This window comes from Alexandromys fortis, unplaced genomic scaffold, assembly GCF_014885135.2.
Source record: "Alexandromys fortis isolate MF-2015 unplaced genomic scaffold, M_Fortis_MF-2015_v1.1 scaffold_24, whole genome shotgun sequence".
Taxonomy (NCBI): domain Eukaryota; kingdom Metazoa; phylum Chordata; class Mammalia; order Rodentia; family Cricetidae; genus Alexandromys; species Alexandromys fortis.
In genome coordinates this window covers 10101597-10120057 of record NW_026067906.1, presented here as the reverse complement: position 1 = coordinate 10120057, position 18461 = coordinate 10101597, and the positions used below count along the sequence as shown (strand labels likewise).

At 37.2% G+C, this 18461-nt stretch overlaps 1 protein-coding gene across 5 annotated transcripts in view; it reads left to right on the top strand.

Annotated features, from left to right (window-relative positions):
* Positions 1 to 18461, top strand: part of Nav3 (neuron navigator 3) — a 694335-nt gene that overhangs the window by 655497 nt on the left and 20377 nt on the right. For 3 of the 5 annotated variants that reach the window (XM_050135526.1, XM_050135525.1, XM_050135523.1), the window contains 8 exons: positions 1357 to 1478; positions 2256 to 2276; positions 2967 to 3139; positions 4680 to 4833; positions 7106 to 7280; positions 14358 to 14455; positions 16714 to 16809; positions 17425 to 17593. In XM_050135526.1, the coding sequence (XP_049991483.1) occupies positions 1357 to 1478; positions 2256 to 2276; positions 2967 to 3139; positions 4680 to 4833; positions 7106 to 7280; positions 14358 to 14455; positions 16714 to 16809; positions 17425 to 17593 (1008 nt within the window). The remainder of the gene's footprint in view (positions 1 to 1356; positions 1479 to 2255; positions 2277 to 2966; positions 3140 to 4679; positions 4834 to 7105; positions 7281 to 14357; positions 14456 to 16713; positions 16810 to 17424; positions 17594 to 18461) is intronic. The other 2 variants (XM_050135527.1, XM_050135524.1) reach the window with 1 other exon arrangement.

Here is an 18461-nt window from a genome sequence, read left to right as displayed (position 1 = left end):
TCTAGCAGTCAGGTAGGCCCTGAATTAGCATCTCTATAAGATAACCTTCAAATTGCATAAGGAAAGAAACCCCAAACATCCTGACCAGTTTCAGTCAACACCTCTTCTCAGGTAATCCACACTTTAACAAAGGAAGCTAGGAGCAAGGCATCCTGGCTTTTGTTAAGGGCAGACAGCTTGTCTGCAGAGCTATGTATCAGCTCAAACCGGGGCAATGGCTTTTGTGGCATATCAGAATATGCGCCCACACTGAATACCAAAAGCTATTCTCTTACAAATATCTTCTCTTAGTTGAAGTACAAATTAATGTAGCACCAATGGTCATACCATCAGTTTTCATGTGTGTAACTGTGTGCAGATTATATTTAGTTGTTAAAGACATTTTATTGCTTTAACAATAAAATTAAGTACATTAGAACACATCTAGCATTGCTATTGCTTTTTTTTTTCCCTGAGACTGGACTTCTCTGTAGCTTTGGAGCCTGTCCTAGAACTAGCTCTTGTAGACCAGGCTGGCCCCGAACTCACAGAGATACACCTGCCTCAGCATCCCGAGTGCTGGGATTAAAGGCATGCGCCACCACTGCCCAGCTGCTATTGCTTTTGATTTTACTATTCTTTGTTGGGCCAGGGACCAGGGATGTGCTTATAAGAACTGTACTATAATAAAGTTATTGTCTGTTTAATTTACAAATAGCCACTTCCACTCTCTCTTGCACATGAATTAAGAACACATAGATGAAGAGTTAGAAGGGGGAGTTAGTTTTATCTGATCAGGGGTTGCTTGGAGGTTTTTCCTCGCCATTTCTTTAACCTTGATCGTATATAGACCTTCTTTGCAGTTCATGCCCCTCACCTATGAAATGAAGAGTTTGCGTGCATGACTTGCAAGGAATGTTTCAGCAGTGGTCTGGTATGATTCCATTAAGTGGAAAGTTAATGAATTTGGCCTTGGTAACTTTATTCATAGCACAAATATTAGAGAGACAGAATTCATTTTTCACGTCTTGTGAATTTCCATTTGCTCCATGGAACTGATCGTTAGAAACAAATCATTTTTGGAAGGGCTGTCTAATTAGGTATTGGTAAAAAATCACAGAGCTGAGCCATTCGGCTTTGGACTAGACTCAAAACTCTTCAAACCACTGGTGCCATGGGCCCATTTGAGATTCTCATTGACGCTTCATGGGTACGACCCAGTTAATTAAAAGAAATACAGTTATACTTTATTGAATACAGCAGACCAAAACTGCACTGCAGTGGGCTGTAGAAAGTGGTGCTTAGCTGGAAAGCCACACACCCTCTGCCTGCAGACTGGGGTGGTGAGTGAATTTGACCCCCTCTGTCTGTTGCTAGATCTCCGCATCAGAAGACAGCATTCCTCTGAAAGCGTTTCTAGTATCAACAGCGCCACCAGCCACTCCAGCATTGGCAGTGGTAATGATGCCGACTCCAAGAAAAAGAAAAAGAAAAACTGGGTAAGACATCCCCCTCTGGTGAAAGTCAGAACTTAGGATGACACAAGGACTTAGCTTTGTACTTGGGGCTGGGGGTGGAGGGGATTAGAAATCTCCAGCAGTCAACAGAGCCTCGTTCAGGTTTTTACTTCTAAAGTTAGGCAGATACAGCGCTAAAGGGCACACATGCTGGGGCTAGGACAGAGAGCAATGGTGGGGCTTCCTTATTGCAATGGAGATGAGGAAGAAGATTGTGATTAGGATGAGGCTGGTGGAAACAAAGGTGGGAGAGGGAAAAAAGAAACCTTGAAACCAAAGTCCTCCGGAACCTCCCCTCCAGACTCTACAGGATGCTTTATTGTACAATAAAGAAAGCACCAGCCCATAAGAAATCAACTGTGTTAGATTCTATTGGCATATACGTATTTATCTAACAGAACATAATAAAAATACTAAGTAGACCATAGTGGGTATATAGAAATGAACTCTAGAAGAACTATGCATAAATTTACTAGAGATATTTTTAGTTTTTATGACAATATTAATCAGAAAAAAAGGTAATACAGTAAAGAACAGAATTTCTATCAATACCTTGAGACAAAAGTCAACCTTCACACAGATAGAAGCTTTTTGAGGACCCTCAAAGCTAGTTGAGACTTTTACTGGTGCTTTTCTTGAAATAATGAAAACAAATATCTTTTTGTTTCAAACAAATGTTTGTGCAGGTAATATTTTAAAATACTGATCAGCCTTCATTCCCTTGATTTGTAATTCTACACTCTTTCATATTTCTGCAAGGTGAACTCTAGAGGAAGTGAGGTGAATATGTACCGTGGACATTTGGCATGCATCTATACAAAACACCCTACCTCGGCATGAATGCTATTCATTTTGGCAGCAGGCTTTTATACCTTTTAAAAAACAGATTACCTTGTATGTCTTTTCTTTGTGCCTTTTCATTTTAATCTCAAATTTTCAAGAGAAGTAAAACCACTTTCTGAATAGAGCTGTAGGGGATACCAATTCTGGTTTTGAATAGTCTTGTTATTGGAAATCTGAATAGCCACCAAAAAAAAATCACAATTAATGAAGTGTTAGGTGAATTTGATTTCATTTTGCTTTTTAAGTTTGGACTGTCAGCAGGACATGACTTGATTGTGGCGCTAAAGTGGCCATTTAAAACAAATTGCCTTGAAGAGAGAAGCCTTGGGAACAGAGATCCCTTCAAGGTACTTAGTTTTAAATGAGTGCTCTGACAGCCATGCCCTTGACCTCGCGCTGTTCAAAAGCCCTCCATGTTTGCGCTCTGCTGGATTAATACAAGAACAAAAGGGAACTACAGAGCACAGTATTGATGTCTTAGGGATACTGTGCCGCCATTGTTAATACTCTGCTTACATATACTCACCCCAGGCAGTGGCTAGGATGGCGCCTGCTAACTAACGCCCCACAGCCAATAATCCCTCCACGTTCAGATGGGCAAAAGGGTAACTTCTGTCCTCCTTGCAGCTGAGAAGCTCTTTCAAACAAGCCTTTGGGAAGAAAAAGTCCACGAAGCCGCCTTCATCACATTCGGACATTGAAGAGCTGACAGATTCCTCTCTGCCAGCATCCCCCAAGCTACCCCACAATGCTGGCGACTGTGGTTCCACCTCCATGAAGCCCTCCCAGTCGGCCTCAGCGTAAGTTACTCCCTTGGTATCATTTTGACCAACTTTTCAAAACTGACTTCAGCCAAGGCCAGTGGCTACATCCTAAGTGCAGTCCGGCTCGCTCTCACAAGCACATCTGTTTTTACCCGTCATTACAATTCTTGCTATGAATGGTGGACAATCTTTGTTTCTGTTCTATTTTCTATTAGTATCTGCTGTTTCGCAATCTCAACCTACACTTTTCTAAATCATTCTTTTTTTTTTTTTTTTACTTGCATTGATCCATGTGTCTGTCTAAATGTGCATACATGCAGGTCACCCCTTGTCTGGCCACCCAAGAAACGAAAAAATGGCCCTGTGATCTACAAGCATAGATCCCGGTAAAAGAGCGTGTTTTGCATGAAACTGTAAAGACACAGGTTCTAACCTCGCCCGTGGATTTTTTTGTCCTTTTCTAAAATCCTTTGCATGCGTTTACATCTTCACACAGCCCTTTGGTTTTCAACTAAACAATAGTTTCCCCAAACCAACCCCAAATCCTTTTGCCTTTGGTTGCACTAGATATCATGACTTTTCTATAGTAGCCAAATTTTATAGTATAAGAAAAAAAACACAGCATGTAAAATGTAATTGGCGAAATAATTTCATATGTTTTTATAAAGTACTTTGTGCAAATGTTCTTGTATGCTCAACAAAAAATGACTATCCTAGACATGCAAAGAAAACAGTACCACGATGCTTTGACTACATAATTCCATCACCTTACATAAGGAAAACTTCTGTGATCAACTGTCTAAGCCTTCAGATTTTAAAGGGGGAAGTTATTAATTAATATAAAGAAATCTCTTGACAGATTGTCTCTAACAAAGTTACGCATAAAACCCCAACAAAGCAGTAAGGATATAGGGAATATGACCTTCATGCAGCCTCCAGCCAGCTTGCTGGCGTGGGTTGAAATTTGTGGCTTAGCTTCATTAGCTATGATCTCCTAAGTCTTCAGAGTCCGACAGGAAGTTTATGTAACACTCATCCATTATTTAAATGTCCAAAACTAATCTCTGTAATTTATTTTCTACAATATTTATATTGGATTTTCATGGACGCTGAATGACAGCATGGAGGCTTTAAATAAGGTTATTGTTTGCACAGTTTTAGAAAGGGAGAAATCAACATTTTGAGGATATAATGATTTGGCTTTTAAAAAGGGAGAATTTCATGTTACAAACAGAGGGTTAAGCCCCTTGACAAATACACACTGAAATGTCACAATGGTTTATTCTATCCATATCAGACACCAGGGAGTTCTGAGGGTCGCTTTTCCTTCCTTAATACCAGACTGCCTTTAAACTTCAGAAAACAGGACAAAAAGATGAAAAGAAAAGCAGCTGATTTTGGCTTTGAACCTATGAATGAGCGCTGGTAAAACTCTCCTTCGCTGTAGGTTTTGCCAACAGCAGAAAACATCTGTACCTGGTGGATATTACTGCAGTTCAACCTTTAAAAGAATCCTTTCTTTCCCTAATCCTTCGGCTTCCCCTGACGACCTAGTTTGTGTCTGGCTTTCCTTTAGGATTTGTGAATGCACGGAGGCCGAGGCAGAGATCATTCTGCAGCTGAAGAGCGAGCTCAGAGAAAAGGAATTAAAATTAACGGACATCAGGCTGGAGGCCCTCAGCTCAGCTCACCATCTTGATCAGATCCGAGAAGCCATGAACCGGATGCAGGTCTGTGCGTCCTACTTCATGGAACAAAATGGAAAGATAAAAGCCAGCCTTTTCTCTCCTCACAGCCGTTAGATAACAAATTCTACTTTTAAAACCACCATAGAAACATAGTCTATTTTTTTTTGCAGTCTTTGCAACTTAGTTGTTAATACCAAATGGGGGATTTGCTCAAATCCAGGTAGGCAGAGGGACGGCAAATGGGCAAACATTAAGAGCATTGCCTGCTCTTCCAAAGGTCCTGAGTTCAATTCCCGGCAACCACATGGTGGCTCACAACCATCTGTAATGAGGTCTGGTGCCCTCTTCTGACCTACAGATATACACACAGACAGAAATATTGTATACATAATAAATAAATATTAAAAAAATATAAAAAAATGCTTTAAAAAAAGATACACAGACAAGTGAATGGATACAGGCAGGGAGTTGAGTTTTAAGAAACTACTGTGATTCTGGCTTCTTTATTTCCCCGCGAACTACTTTTGTGTTGGTTCTTCAAAGGTGTTCTTTTGAAATCTGACTTTTACCCATTTTCTTTTGAAAAGCAAAAGTAATGAGGAAAACTAGAGGCATTTATCACAGGCTTTAGGATACAGGAGTAGAAGTGATTTTGACCACCGTCTTTGACAGCAAAGACTTTGCACTTTGGGGAGCATCTATAGTCAAAGTTCAGAAAGGGCCTGTGCTCTGACTCCTTCCATCTTATCATTGTGAAGCAGGGATGACTTGGTCCCCCAGCCTCTTCAAATAAGAAAAGCAAATGCTAAGCCATTTACCTACTGCTGTTGAGATGAACAGAAAGGATTCTGTGGTTTGTATGAGTGCCCGTGCCCTGATCTTCCAAACAAAACCTTTCCCCTTTGTTAGGTAGGATGCGGAAGGAATGCAAACCATCTTGTAATTACTTTTGCTTTGCCTGGATTTTCCAGTCGGCATGAATTCACAGAAGTGTAAGCAGCATCATTGCCCTGTGGAAGTCTAATATGGTTTTTAACAGTAACGGTATTAGGTCTGGTGAGAAAACTCAGTATTCAGGTGACTCTCTGTTCTTCCACTGGACCTGAGTTCAGCTACCAGCACCAAAGTGCTGTGGCTCAGGAACTCCTGAAACACCACTTCCAGGGAATCTGCTGCCCTCTTTTGGATTCTGGAGACAGTACACTCAGAAGTACAAACCCACCCATGTACAAACACATAGACACAAAATCGAACTGTTTTTAAAAATTAAAATGTTAGGAACATGTTAGGAACTATTTTAAGATTTAGTTCATTTGTGTTTGTCTTTGTGAACGCATAAGCACATGCGTGTGCATCTATGTACATGCAGATAGGTCGGAAGGTCATGTTCTCTCTTTGTGTCTTCTATCACTCTTTTTGTATTCTGCTGAGGTAGGATTTCTCCCTGAACTTACGACTAGCCTAGAAGCCAGAAAGCCACAGTGATCCCCTGCCTCTACCCCCAGTTTGCCCCACTAAGAACACAGGATACTCAGCTTGTTATATCTGTGCTAGAATCTAAGAAGGGCATTTAAAAGAAATCCCACACTAGCTCAGAACTGAGTATAATAGAGGGTTATTTATGTAGAGGTAGACTCAAAGATTACAGTCCTTTTTTGGAACGGGGACTAGCAACCGAATCCCACAGCCAGAAGAGGCCTTACATATGCTTTACATTGGCATATATAGTGTAACAGAGGCCACGCCCAAGTGGGCATGTAACTTAAAGGCTACTGGCAGTAGGAGTTCCTATAGCACCTCCCCCTTTTGTTTAAATAAGAAAGTTCTACGCCTGATACAAAGCTATATACAATAAGAACAAATATCAGGTATAATAATTAAATTTACAACCAGTATAAACAATCTTCAGCCTATTTTTGGCAGTTTCAAGAACTGAATTTAGGACCTTGTAAATGCAAGCCAATCACACAAATGTTGAGCTGTATGCTTAACTTTAAAACTTATGAAAAGTATATTTTAGCAGCGGGATGGAACATAATGCTTAGTAAGGAACTTTTGCCTCATATGTGTGAGGCCCTGGTTTAGTACTCAGTCCCACATATAATGTCATTAATAATTGTACTTGTATTGGAGAATGTAGCAACTCATGCATGTATAGTGGAGAAGGGTTCTTGTCTCTCCTTTTGAATAAAATTCTGTTTTCATAATTTATGTTTGTTTGACATTTGTATTTAACAAGCATACAGATTAAGTCTGATACAAAATTTGTGTCATTTTATCACACTTTTTTTCACCTTTTACATCTTCTCAACAGAATGAAATTGAAATATTGAAAGCTGAAAATGACCGGTTGAAGGCAGAAACCGGTAACACAGCTAAACCTGCTCGGCCTCCATCTGAGTCCTCCAGCACTGCATCATCCTCTTCCTCTCGCCAGTCCTTAGGGCTTTCGCTCAACAACCTGAACATCACAGAGTCCATTACCTCAGGTGAGTAGTGCATGTGTGTACTCACAGTCCAGCAAGCTTCCTCTTTATTCTCCTTGGGTCAGTCAGGAAAGCCTTACCTATCTTCAAAATCCTCAGAAATAGCTAAAATTTATCATAGAGATGTGTGTATTTTGTTTATTTATTTAATTAGTTCTGGAGAGACTTGGTCTGGTCTGAAACTAGCTATATAGATTCATCTGGCCTTTGTAACATGATCAATAAAAACTCAGAGACAGAAATTGGGGTTCAATCTGAAGACCAGAAAAGCAAAGCAACCAACCACTGGCTCTTACCTAGACCTCATTCTGAAAATGGTGATCCTACCTCCAAGAAACCTCAGAATGAGACTGAAACTGTGAGCTGTCTCCTCTAATTTTATAATCCTCTCTAGGGCTGGGATTAAAGGTCCACACCACTGGGATTAAAATCATGTACCACCCGGTATCTATGGCAGACTAGTGTGGCTACTGGGATTAAAGGTGTATATTACCCCTGCCTAGTCTGTAAGGGGGCTGTTTTCCTCTCTGATCTTCAGTCCAGTTTTGTTTATTAAAGTACAAATGAAATGCCAACACAGACCTGGAACACACGGAGCTCCAGATGCCTCTCCCTCTCAAGTCCTCGAACCTTATTTTGTAATTTTAGAAGAACATTCTCTAATACCGAGTCTTAGAGATAGATACAGTCTAGAAAGCACAGTGAAGTACTTCTTCTACGGTCATGAATAAGAAGATGAGGAATAAATATTCTCCATGGTGATTGGTCCTCATGAATATAACAAAAATATCTCCATGCCAGTTAATAGAGTTTTCAGTGCACCGAGCCAACTTCTAAATGACTGTGCTATCCTTCATGATGTTGGCTAGAGAGCATGATGCGCCTCAGTCACCCATTCTCTAGCTCTATTAAATTTCCAACAGAGGAAAAGAACGTGCTGGATTCTCTCATTGTATTCATCATACTAATGATAGAACAAGGGTACAGATCTGATTCGATTTCAAATAGAGTCATATGACATAATTTCATCTTCATATCTGATGCATAATTCAATTATAAGATATAACTCTTCCTGTGGCTTTCAATCACAGACATAGCATTTCCTTTAGGAATTGTTTACAAGGGGATCTGTGGTAATTGCATGGCACAACCAGCAGATGACACTGAAAACCAGTGATACACATGTTTCTGGGTAACTAGACAACACTGTAGAATCAGAATTCTAAATCAATTGCACCTAGATGCACAAGGATCAGAGGATGAGATGGAGGAAGATAAGGAAATGATATTAAATGCTGAAATTGATTGTATTTTTATTAAGGACAGCTTCAAATAAAAGTCAGAATTTTTAAAATTCTATTTTAGTGGCCTCTCATAATATAAAAAATGCTATAAAAATACTTTTCTTCCTTATATAACCAGTGAAACAACTAATAATTGAAACAATTCAGACATTTATATGCTTGTAATCATCTGAGACTATAGTGTAGCATGAGTTCTAATAGGTCTTTATAATAAAAGCCCAGGGTCAGATATAGGGGGAAATGCTGAGAGATCAGAGAGATGAAGGAGCCAAGCCACAACCACCTTACCTGCTTGACTTCCCTGCCAAAAAGAAAGTGTGCTCCTGTTTCCTCTCACCTTATCACTTCCTCTCTCTGCCCAGACATATCACTTCCTGTCTGTCTGTACAGCTCTCTAGACCTCTGTGGTTAGCTAGTAACTAGCTCTGCCCTCTAATCTTTAGGCAAGCTTTATTTGTACAAACTAAGATATCAACAATTTTCCCATTTAATTTTTGTCTAAAAATTTTTTAAAAAGGTTATAATTTATATAAGAAAAGCTCTCTACAATAAGCATAATAACCGTATGTAGGCAATAAATATATTGACAATGTCTAGTCCATTAACAACTGAAAAATTTAGAGAAAATATTCCATATCTATCCTATCTTGTTGAGTCCAAAAGTTGTACCTAATTCCCTTTCTATTCTAACTTGTATTACCAAAACTATCTTGTTATGTCTCTCAACCTTATACACTTTAAATTTCTTTAGAGAATTTCTCTTCTGAATCTGGTAAAAATGAAAACTGTTAGTATAACTATAAAGTCTTCAACTCCATCAGAGATGCAAGAAGAAATTAATATTAACTGAGTAAGTAGGAATTGTAAGCAAGCAACTTCCAAAAGAATGTGAGAAATGACAGAAACAGCTGGCTGGCTGGACAGTCACCCACGGTTCTTCTGCAATGTTAGGGCATCCATATTTGTCCTATAGGCCTAGCATATCTGACAGACTTTTCTGTGAAGCAGGATATTCTGAAGGGCTGTCCTATCTTGTGTTGATAAAGTCCAGTTCTTTCTTTTGTATCCCACTTGTCCAGTTTGTACCACATATTGTCAGCAGTTAAAGCAAGAACACTTTTTTACCCAGCAACTAACCTTTGCCACAAAGATAGAAAACTCCATATGGAGTTTCTTTATTTTTCATCATCTTCTCTGAAAGAGACTAGTGCTGCCAGGAACAGACAAGACTCATTGTCATAATAAAAGGAAAGAACATAGTTATTAAAACATCTTAAATACCATATCCTGTAGATCTCTGACCTTGAAAACATACCTAATATGACTATAAGTTCAACTGCAATAAGTGAGAAGTTGCTAACCTGCATTTCCTTTTAATTCAAAATAGTTGGTAATAATAACTTTCAAGAGGTAGAATTTTGAATTACATTGTTAAATAACTTACATAGGTACCATACCTTGAACAAGATTAGAAACGTATCTACAGTATATTCTAACAAAAATAATCTCAACATTGTATCAATATACAAAAAAATTCCAAGCCAATGTAAAATATTTAAAACTAATATTTGCTTTTTTGGTTTAAAAGTAGATTGAAAAATCTACATTTTAACCCTGTTTCTATATCCCCCCTTATTTCTTTTCAGAGTAGATTCAATAATGTACCCTTATATCCTACCATATCTATATGCCCTATTTTCTTTTTCAAAACAAGAACTCTTAATCTAACCTTCTTTGTTTAACTTTCTTCCTGATCATAACCAATAACAATTTGTAACCACCATCACCGTCCCCCCTCCCCGCCAAACAATGATGAATATCCATAACCCACTGAGTAACAAGAAACCACCCATCTGACCTGTTGAGAATGTGGACATCATATTCTTAAATGCGCTTTCTGCTGTCTGGGGCTGACGGCATTTTTAGGGGATCCAGAAAGGAAAAATTAGGGTTAATTGTCAAGTACAAGGAGAGATAGCTCTGTCATTTGTTGTGCAGTCCAGTGTCTGCATAATGGGAAAGTACAGATCCTGGCTAGAGTAGTGTATGATACTAGATCATCTCAGCTAGCTACCTCAAAATTGTCTTGAGCAGTTGGTAGTCCAAAGCTGGTTTCAGGTTGGGTTTTCAGGCTTAGTGGTGTTATCATTATAGTCATGGTGGAATCATCATTGTGGGGCCCCACCCTCCTTTTGAAAACTTCAGATATCACTGTTAGGCATGGTATTGGTTCACTACAATAAATAAATGTTTACAACAAAAGTAAGCATTTTAAATGTCATGTGTAGAACATTTCAAAGAGGTTAAAGGATCAGTATTTGTTATAAACATCTAGAGTTCAAAAACTTAATTCTTTGTCACCTCAACCCCAAAATCATGTACAGGAAGCTCAATGAAGCCATTTACTAGAACTAGTTAGTATGTTATATGACCATTAATATCATGATAAAAACTTTAAAATAATATTTTTTAATCTTATAAATTTTTAGATAATATATTTGCCTCACAAAAAAGCTTCAAAGACTCAAAATAAAACTAAAGGATTATGAGATTAGTGGCAATAAATAGTCCTTTAATTTTCATTTTCTTCTGTCCCAGATCACTGTAGCTTATTATTCCACTAAACAATTATGAAGAATTTATGACTAGAGCTTGTATTCTCCTGGGAGTTGTTCCCTTAGGTGATCTGGGAGTCTCATCAGTGTGAGACATGCTATCACCATCCTACTGCCAAGAGGGGAATTTGAATACTGAGCACACAGAGAAAGGAGTAATATCATAGAAAACAAAACTTATGACCCATGTAAGATGAGTCTTTTTAAAAATATTGTCTTTTATCTCCTCCATAGTCCTTCAAAGTTGGTAGTCCCCACCCCATTTTACATAGGTGTAAACCAAGCCTTAGGAAAATGACTGTGGTTCTACTTGTCAAGATCATATACTCAGCAAGTAGTATTTAAACCCTGTTCTGGATGAATCACTGTCTTGAGTTTTGACTGATTTTTTCATAATTAACTATCTATGTAAAGGCCAAGAACATCACTCATTCGTTTAAAGGTTGTGTTTACTCTAAGTTGTTAGGAGATTTTCATATTTTACTCCTTTTTATGAGTTAATATAACATGAAGTGAATGATAGACATGTCGGGTGAGAAAGCAAGGTCTATCCCATTTGAAGGACAACTACTCACTCAACATCACTTTAGAGGACTCCATGCCCTCCCCTTCTTTTTTGTCTTCTCTCTGTCATGAACATGTTTCTAGAATTCCCAGCCTTTTTTGTTTTTAATGAGTGTGGTTTTAGGTTAAGGCTTTTATGTAGGTATACCAGTAGCCCCAAGCATGAAACTTGAATTATGTAGTTAGGACTGAAGTGCTCTCCTGATTTCCCTGTCTCTTTCTCACAAGTGCTGGGTTACATTTACTGCTATGCCAAGCTCATGTTCAGCTCTTAAAATAACTTTGTTTTTTTTTTCCTTTCCTTTTTTTTTTTTTTTTTTTTTTTTTTTTTTTTTTTTTTTTTTTTTTTTTTTTTTTTTTTTTTTTTTTTTTTTTTTTTTTTTTTGACTGAACCAATTTTCCTGGCTTTTTGCTTGCTGAGGACTGACTTCTCAGCCTTGTGGTCTACTCCCAAACCCCACCTCTGATAGAAATGCCTAAATATCTAGGATACTCTCCTGTCAATTCCTGTCCATTTCACCACCCTGTTTATTTCCAGCATATTCTAAAATCACTTTGTTGAGAACATGTATCCAGAGGAGCAAGAAGGTTTTTTTTTCTACTTTGATGTGTATGCACCTCAATATCCAGATGAAGTTTTCTTTTTTTTATGCTTACTAAGTATTTACTGAATGCTTATGTATATTTATGAGTAACTAAGAGTTATGAATATTTATGAGTAACTGAGCAGGAAGTTTGGCCAGGAATTATAAGAAGTTTAAATATGAACAACCAATGGTGTGTTGCTCTAAACTCCCAAAATTCAGAACAAAATAATTTTAGAAACAATTTTATTAGGCTAAAATTTATTTATCTCAATTGTATAAGTTTTATAATTCAATATATATGTACATTCTGTAGTCACCAGCTCAAGGTGATGAACATTTCCATCTCTTCAAATGACAATCACTTTTATCCTTGGAGCAATTCATTCGAATCATTCTGAAAAATGTCATAGACTCTTTGGACTGTTAGTTATCCTTTCTTACTAAAGAATAGCTAAAAAATAATTATGTAAACCTTTATTTTTGAAGACAATAGCTAAAAAGGAAAAAGCCTTTGACAGTGTCTTCTAATAAAATAAGTTAAATTCTAGTAAAGATCTTCTTTGACGACTTAAAACTTGACAGTGAAAGAGAGGGCTGGAATTAAGCTCTGTGTGTGGGTACACAAAAATTCTGGGTTGTGGTGGTGCACACCTTTAATCTCTGCACTCCAGAGACAGAGGTAGGCAGATCTCTGTGAGTTCAAGGCCAGACTGGTCTACAGAGCAAGTTCCAGAACAACCAGGACTACAAAGAGAAAGCCTGTCCCAATAGCACAAAATAAATTTAAAAGAAAAAAGAATTCACAAAACCCTGCATTGAACCTACATAAAATGATATTAATAGTATTAATAGTTATAATAATAATAATAAAACTTTGTATAAATTTTCCATACACCATAACTCTAAAAGTTCTTTATTAATTATGTGATCTTTGAGTAATTTTTGCCTCTTTGCAAAATTAGACATTATTATTATTATTGCTATAACAGAAACCATGCCAAAAAGGTATGGTAGCTCACATCTGTAATCCCAGACAAGGATTGCCATGAGTTCTATAAGAACTCTTCTAGCCTATAAGAGAACATGATCCTATTTCAAATAAAATAGAAACTTTCCATTTTTAGGAGTCATCTTAATAAATTGTTCTGATGATGCTAATAGTCACAGTATTTGTATGAAATGATTAGTGAAGTTGGGTCAAACACATGCATTCCTTAGCATATAACTAAATTATATTTGTCTACAGAATACTGTCTTCATATTAGGCATGACTCAATAATAGCATCATTGCTGAAGGAAAACATACATGTCGGGGGCTTTCCATACAAATTCTTCAAATTGGGCATTTATTTGCTTTATTTTAAATTTTAGTATTTAATCTCTTTTGAAAGCTGGTATTATAAATGCCAGTAAGAGTTATCATGCTTCAGTAACTACTAGAATATTGCTAAAAACAGAATTTTAGTTTTGAAGCTGTTAATGTAGGGTACAGGAGAACAATGAGTAACGTACTTCAGTAGGTATGCATAATGTCATAACAATACCTAGTAATGATAGATTTATAGAAAGTCCTATCACAACTATATCTTATACTAGATGCTTGGAAGATGTTTCATTTGATAACCACTCGCATCTCAGCAACTTTGCATTCATAAAATAAAAACTTAGATTCCTTTTCAATTTGTTATAGTTAAAATGGTGCCTGGATATTCCTCAAGTATTATCTAGACCTATCTGCAATAGAATAAAACTTATCTCCTCATTCAAAGGCAGTGGTTCAACACTTAAGTAAAAATCTTTGCAAGCAGAAATAAATTCTTAAGATGAAATTTTGGTAGCATCACATAATCCATCCTCTTGAGAGCTGAGGATTTTCTAATCAGTTAGGCTAATATGGTGAGCAGATTCCATTGGACAATATTTATAATATAGACATGGAAAAAGATGGACTGGAAGCAACCCTGAGTTAATCTTACCCTGTAGTAATTATGTTTCTTTTTGATTCTGTAGATATTTTGCTTGAAGACACTGGTGATGCAACTGGACATAAGGATGGCCGCAGTGTGAAAATTATAGTCTCCATAAGCAAGGGCTATGGTCGAGCAAAGGTATCTCTCTAATCTAATATTCTCTGTAAGTCAGGAATTAGAACACTTACCAATTTAGGTGTGGTGTTTGTCTAAGGGTTTGCTCTTGTAGTTATCCTGCTTCTTTGGCGCCAGCTAAACATGTTTTATAAGGTGAAAGGATAGAGACAGCAAAGAAAGGACATCACCATGTGCAGGTTGTTGATGTAGTCTTTGTACAAACAGGAGCCTGTAAGATATGAATACTGTAGACATCAGAGAGAGTCTACTGAAATCAGTTGCTCATACTCCATTAATTCCACTTGTTCATATCCATTTTAAGCATAGTCCTATCTAATCAGGCAACTATGTAACTTCACCTCTGTATTCAAATATTCTCTTTAAATTAATACCATTTGACTCTGTGTCCTAATTAACTCAAAGGGATTTTTAATTAAAGTGTTACTCAGTAGCTCAGAATGCACATTTATATTTTTAATCAAAAATAATAAAATATTTCAAAGTTTAAAAATACTTAGAACACTTGAACTTTAATAATGAGATTCTGCTTCTGAAAATGTTGGGAGTAATCCAACATTATAATCTTTCTCCTGAGCTGTAGACATGTGCCTCCTTTTCCCACGTGACCATTTATGTCTTGTGGTTTGAGGGAAACCTGAACTACGTCTAATTTAAAAGCAGCTGTTCTATTGTATTGTGTAAGCACAGTAAACATACTGGAAACTGCACTATAAACAGAGAAAAAGAAAAAGGTTTCCTACCCAGAATAACTCTAAGGAACAATGAATGTGTTCCAGCATCTTTTTCCAGTCAATTCATGAGAGTTGTCTAGGTATATAAGGACTGCCACAAGAAAGTGACGTGGTAGAGATGGCTTTAAAAATAATTTCCCACCAGTTCCAGAGGCAGACAAGTCCAAGACAGAGCTTCTATCCAGTTTGGATGCTGGTGTGGGCACTCTGGGTTGGAGATTGTCAACGTCTTGATTAGTTCTCATAGAGCCTTTCTTGTCATCTCTGAAAGGCAGAGAGAGGCTGTGACAAAGACATTACTCTTACCCTGATGTCCTCACTCTCATGTCTGTACTGACCTAAACACGTCCCAGAAGTCTCATTGCTCAGTCATTATTATACTTGAGAGCGTGTCTCTAACAAATTAATTTGGGGAAAATAAAAAATTTCACTCCTAATAGTACTAAAGGAAGTATCAAAAACACTTTTGTGAACTTTTTCTTAAAAAAAAAAAAAGATTAGACTTCTAACTCAGATTACATCTCAGTAGAAATGGTAATGTTTGTTTACACTGAGAGTGTTAAATATTATAAAGAAACTGAGGTTTAGAGTCAGCTGAGGGATTGACCTCTCATCATAGTTCTTAATAGACAGATGCTTTCTTTATAAGTAATACATTTTTACTAGGTTGCTACTATGTGCTGTAGAATTCTTGCATTCTAAAGGTTTGGCTCAATGATTATTTTACTATACTTTAATGACCATTAGACTATAGAAACCAGGATTGCAATTATTAATCAGTTCTACTTACTGGCATCACAATTATTATTTCCACCCAAACAAAAAAAATATTCTAACTTAACTACAGCTGACAGAAGCTTTGTATCTCTCATATTCCTAGAAAAAAATCAATAACCAATCCTATAAATAATATAGATATGAGACCACCACTTCTACAAATAAAGTGAACTCCATAATAAGTCCTGTAAGTTTCTCTTTCTGGTTCTTAGAAATTTTCTGATAACTTCAAAATCACACCTGTTTTCAAATAGTTAAATGTCACAGTAGTGTGGATATCTTTGCTGTTAATGATGCTTTGTTTAGTAAATTTAAGTTGAAGATAGAAATTCTGCACGTTTGCTTTATCAGAGATAAAAATCATAAAATAGTAATATGAAGTCCTATGTTTGTTAGACAAGATCCATTCTGTCTTCTGTGTCTTCCTTCCACATGGTTGCTAAAAGGAGGAACTCATCAAGTATATCAGTGTGGGACAGCAACTCTTCTGGGACACCTTCACCTTGCCTTCCTTCTGAACAGCTTATGCACCACTTTTCCTTTTCCTACTCTGTCATCTAAGCTCTTTGTTTTGTTATTGTTCTGGCTATTACTTTATTTGCTCGGTTGACTAATTTGCTGAGGTATATTTTGTTTTATATAACCTGCCATATGCAGTCTTAAGCAGGAACTAATTAGTACATTTTAATGGGAAGTATAGTGATGAATTAATAAACTATTGGGCCTTCTTTTCTTTTTGTTCTCATTAAGGACCAGAAGTCTCAGGCTTATTTGATAGGATCCATTGGTGTGAGTGGAAAAACTAAATGGGATGTCTTAGATGGTGTCATTCGGCGTCTCTTTAAGGTAAGCTTTTAAAGGTAGCCTGACATCAATTTTCATGTTTTCACATGATTTATTTAACTTTCAAAGCTTAAATGTATCTGATCCTCTCCCCCATCTCAAACTTTAACAGGGAAAGATTTCTGTCTTTGTACTTTTTAATATGTACTGTTTCTTATATAGTTGGTCCAATTTTTAAAGATGTATTCGTTTTATGTGTCTGAGTGGCCTGCATATAAGTCTACACACCATATGTATACCTGATGTCTGTGCTCAAACGAATGAAATCAGATTTTGGGGTCCTGGAGTTACAAGTGGTGTGAGCTGCCACCTGGGTGTTGGGAATTGAACCCAGGTCTTCTGGAAAATCAGCAACTGTTCTTAACTAGTGAGTCGTCTCTATACCCCAAAAGCCTACTGCACTGTGTATCCCAGTGGTTCCCATCTAAGCACTAATCAGGCCCAACCCCAATTAGCTTCCGAGATCAGAGGAACTCTGATGCATTCAGGGTGGTTTGACTATAGACAGAATTATGAATCAAAATTCTTAACACCCATCTTTGTATCTTCATGAATTTATCTTTGTTACAGATGAGTTGAAGCTCTGTTTTGACTTTTCTTTTTTGTGGACCACCTTAGGAATATGTGTTCCGAATTGACACATCCTCTAGTCTTGGTCTGAGCTCTGACTGTATCGCTAGCTACTGTATAGGAGATTTAATTAGATCCCATAACCTAGAAGTGCCTGAACTGCTGCCTTGTGGATACCTGGTTGGAGATAATAATATCATCACTGTGAACTTGAAAGGTAAAAAAAAGAAGGACAACTTTTACCCAGACACCTCATTTTTTTTCTTTTGCACTTGTATTTTGTTAAAGTTTGCATACTTTTATAAAATGTATTAACGTATGAAATGGACATTGATTCTTCTAGAAATATAATTCTGAGGCATCCCCAAGACTTGTAGAAGCAAGGTAACTAGGGGGATTTCAGCTTCTCGCTTTTTTCCCTAACATCTCTTTATGAGACAAGCTTTCAATTAACGTTATTGGGTTTACTGAACTAATATATTCGTCACCATATTTTGAAGCTAAATGTATGTGTATTCAATAAACATCCACAGGGGGTGCAAATTGAAAATCAAGAGCCAGGGATGAGTCAAGCTGCTTTCTGCGCTTTGGGTGTTGTGTCTAGTTATAGCTAATACAACATCTGACAAAGGCTTGCCTCTCTAGTTCTCTGTTTGAGTGTGTTTGAAAATGTGGAGGTATCTAAATAAACTGTGGATTAATAGCAGGATTTGTCAATATTTGGTTTTGTGATTAAAGTAATTGTGTTAGAAAAAGGAAATAATGAAATAATGTTGCTCTCTTCTTAATCCTTTGACAAACACTGTAATTTGTATTTTTTCCAAAAGCTTACATGGCTATACAGCTGGGGTACTTCATGAGTAAGAGAAGGCAATAAGGATGGGGTGGAAAAAAAGACCAAGCATTGTCCTTTGAGTTATGACTTTTTGAGACAGGGTCTCACTGTGTAGTCTCGGCTGGCCTTGAACTCATCTTGTCTTTTACTGCCCCTAGCTGACTCCTCATGAGGCCATTTTTCCGTCTTAGTTCTATAGATCTTGCATATCTCCCTTTCTGCTCTAGCACTGTACATACATCTCTAAGAG